This window comes from Salmo salar, chromosome ssa20 (assembly GCF_905237065.1).
Source record: "Salmo salar chromosome ssa20, Ssal_v3.1, whole genome shotgun sequence".
Taxonomy (NCBI): Eukaryota; Metazoa; Chordata; class Actinopteri; order Salmoniformes; family Salmonidae; genus Salmo; species Salmo salar.
This window is the reverse complement of record NC_059461.1, coordinates 5,045,890-5,049,738: the sequence shown is the minus strand read 5'-3', so window position 1 is coordinate 5,049,738 and position 3,849 is coordinate 5,045,890. Positions and strand designations below refer to the sequence as shown.

The 3,849-nt window shown below is 44.5% G+C and overlaps 1 protein-coding gene across 1 annotated transcript; it reads left to right on the top strand.

Annotated features, from left to right (window-relative positions):
* The first annotated feature begins 439 nt into the window (after positions 1-439).
* xbp1 (X-box binding protein 1) lies at positions 440-3,504 on the top strand. The gene is made up of 5 exons (NM_001252352.1): positions 440-768; positions 1,263-1,359; positions 1,443-1,556; positions 1,867-2,033; positions 2,311-3,504. Exons 1-5 carry the CDS (start codon positions 542-544, stop codon positions 2,489-2,491), a joined length of 786 nt encoding a protein of 261 aa, NP_001239281.1. The 5' UTR covers positions 440-541; the 3' UTR covers positions 2,492-3,504.
* The last annotated feature ends 345 nt before the right edge of the window (positions 3,505-3,849 follow it).

Here is a 3,849-nt window from a genome sequence, read left to right as displayed (position 1 = left end):
ATTATGTAGGCTTATAAAGTAGAATGTTAGAACTATTATGTAGTCCTATAAAGTAGAATGTTAGAACGTTAAAACAAAGTAAACTATTCAGAAAGTACTCCAAAATAAAACAAATTTCCTATTTAGAAACAGACATTTTAATGTGTCTAAAGAGAAAGTGGTCTACTACACCAGGGTGAAAATACTTGCCTCTGGGTATTTTTATCGGGAATTTTGAACGGGTCGGGTTTGTTACTGGTGCCAAGAGTAGGCAGAGGTCTGTAACATGTCTGTCGTAGCCCAGACTGGAAGTTCCACCTACAGGGAAGGGGAGGAATGCAAATGACATCAGCTCTATGACAAATAACACATTTGCATCACAGCCTCTGAGAGCCAATCACATTTCACCACGACTGTAGAAATAGATTGCGAGCGGTACGCGTTTTTTAGATTTCAGAACTGACGGGGATAGAAAGACCGAGAGAAACCTTAGGTTTCTTTGAAAAATAAATACAATTTACCTAATATTTGTAAGCGATATAGGTCCATAAGGGTAAACAAGATGGTCGTGGTGACAGCGGGACATAAAGTCATCTTGATTTCTGGGAAACAGAATGGCTCTCCCAGCGCAACGCAGTGCTACAGACGGTCAATTTCGGTCGTTTTGCCTTCATCTGCTTCGAACCAAGCGAATTCGTCGGATTCCGACTCAAATTCGACAACTGGGCCACCCCTGCGAAAAAGACAGAGACTCACTCATTTGAGTCCTGAAGAAAAGCAGCTTCGCAGGTTAGTTTCACGAAGGGACAGTTTAGTGTAACATTGTTCATGACTAGCCTATGTTAATGATTATCTAGCAATCAAAGGCGATCATATCTTGTGACCCAAAGGGGAACAATGGTGATTGTCCAACGGAAGCCGGCTACTCCCTGCGCCCCACATCTGGAACGGTTCCATGAACAGCATTGCTCAGTCTTTCCAATAACTAGGCTAAGAAAACATGCACCTTCTAAATTAGACTATAAGGTAGATCTGTATCTTTGGCCGGACTATCAAATTCAACAGGTATTGCTTATCAACGGATTTGAGTAGCCTAAAGTCAGTCGGCCTGTCCGACCCAGTTTTTCAGATTTGAAGCAGCGCAGTACTCGGATCTGTTCTGCCTGCGTGGCAGGAATATGGCGGCTGATTGCGCAATAACTAAGAACAAGCAATTACTGTTAGTCAACTTGTTCTGTCAGCAATTTCTAAAGAAAAATACTTCAAATGTCTGTCCTCTTCAGGAAACTCAAGAACAGAGTTGCAGCCCAGACAGCCAGAGACAGAAAAAAAGCTAAAATGGGGGACCTGGAAGACCAAGTTCTAGCGTTGGAGTTGGAGGTAAATGTATAACCACCATGTAAACGTGTCATGGTGTACATGGCTGCTAGACTGAGGTGTTCACACGTTTTTTCCTTCTCTAGAACAAGAAACTTCATGTTGCGAACAGGCTGTTACAGCAAAAAACATGTGGCTTGGTGAACGAGAATGAGGAACTGAGACAGAGGCTGGGGTTGGACACCCTGGAAGCCAAAGAGGTAAGAGGATTTGTGGAGTTGCTACTTATGCAGAAGGTGGAGGGTGGGGGTGAACTAAGTTGCCACCTGGTTGGCTGTCAGCTCTGTCATAGCCTTGGATCAGTACAATTACCTCTACTAACCTGTACATTTACTTGGTACCGGTATCCCCTTTATTTAGTAAATATTTTAACTCTATTTTCTTAACTGCATTGTTTAAGGGTTTGTCTAATCATTTCACACTAAGGTCTACTACACCTGTTGTATTTGGAGCATGTGACAAATAACATTCCATTTTTAATAATGACTGTTATAACACCTCTCTCCTCAGGTTCAGGTGTTGGAGTCCAGTGGGATTGATGCAGGTTTGGGGATCGGGTCTTCTGAGTCTGCAGTACTCAGGCTACGTGTGCCTCCGCAGCAGGTGCAGGCCCAGCAATGCCCAAACCTGAAGATTTCCCAATGGATACAGACAGTCCTGACTCTACAGACTCTGAGGTGAGACTGAGACCATTTTGTCTGCTACGGCTAATGTAAACAGACATTTTGTAGTGTGACATGGACTTTGTCATTTGGAGAAGAAACCATGTACCAGCACTTTTTATAATGAATAGTAATTGATTGGATTTATGTTGCCAAGTGCTTTTCCAGTAGTGTTTTTCTATTTGTCCCAGTCTTGTTTATTGGTGGCCATTTCCAGATCCACCCATAGACTCAAGTATGGTCTTCTATCTGTGTTCAGAGTTGTAATTCTCTCCTTCTCACCCTCCTCCAGTCTGATCTCTTGCTGGGCATTCTGGACATCCTTGACCCAGAGCTGTTCCTCAAGGAGTGTAGTGAGCAGGAGATCCAGGCGCAGGAGGTGCTGCTGGCTGGAGGGGGGGCAGGAGTACCTTCCCCCTCAACTGCAGCTATGGGGGCCACACCAATTAAGCTGGAGGCCCTTAATGAACTGATCCACTTTGACCACATCTACACCAAGCCTGTGGAGGGTGTGGCGCTTCCCCCTGGGCAGCAGGAAGTGCATTACGAGGAGAGTGTAACAAAGATGGAGGAGGTCTTCTCTTTGGCTGAGGAGGTCTGCGAGGTGGTGTGTGTCAAAGACGAGCCGGAGGAAGTGGTCATCATCCCTGAGAGTCACGGGGTGTTGGATGACTTCCTGTCCGCGGTCCTGCCGACCTCTGACCTGGCCCTGGGCGGCCTGGAGAAGACTGGTGCCTACCTGACAGAGACCTACAGCGACTCCGGATACGAGCGGTCCCCTTCCCCCTTCAGCGACATGTCCTCCCCCCTCTGCTCTGAGGGATCCTGGGATGATGTGTTCGCCAATGAACTGTTTCCTCAGCTGATCAGTGTCTGAGAGCCCTATTGGCCCAATTAATCAATGATCCAACCTATAGATCTCCCTTCTATTTTCATGTAGTTAAGTGACTACAGTAGATCATGCTTTATATTGATGTATAGATGGCAAAGTCATAGCCTTTTCCCAGATCTGTTTGTGCTGTTGAGCCAATGGCTATATTTGTTTTGGCTTAACAGTACAAACTAATCTGTGACCAGGCTAATACTAGATAACCTCGTGTTTTAAAACCAAAGTTAAGCACATAATCTCCTCTATTACAGCAGGTCTGTACGATGGGTGATCCTGCATTGATTTGTGGGAGATGTAGTTCTTGACATCTTAATTTGGCATAACTACTTGATTGCTAGTGGTTTTGTAAGATTGCTTAATAATCTATCCACACATTGTTGGGGTTATAAATGCATCCAGTATTTGTGTACATTGTATTTAGCTGGGGGATGGGGACTGATCGTTCCAAAGACACTTATTTATTTGTGTATTCTGCTCCGGCGTCTTCTGTATGTTATCGGTTTTAGCATGTAGGAATGCTTTCCTTTCCTCTGTATAATTTTGTTAGACACTCTCCTTGTTGCACTAAATTACTGCATTAAAAAACTTTGCATTGCATCTCGTTTGTCACTCATGAGGTCTGTCATACAGAGAATGTTTCATTCCCCAACCATCACTGACTAGAGCTGCACCATCAAATAGGCAAGCTTGGCTGTCTTGACTTTTCATGACATGGTATTTCCACTACATTCTACAGCGTGCTTATTAAGTTGTCTTTAAATGGCTATTGCTTTCTCCAAGAAGCGGAACATTCAGCATGTCCTTTCACTCGGTCTGCGGGGACCTGCCCTGGGTGCATGATTTGGATTTTGCCCTAGCGCTACACAGCTGATTCAAAAAAATTAAGCTTTGATCGTTTGACTTAGCTGTGTAGTGTTGGTACAAAAAATTGGTCCTGAGGGG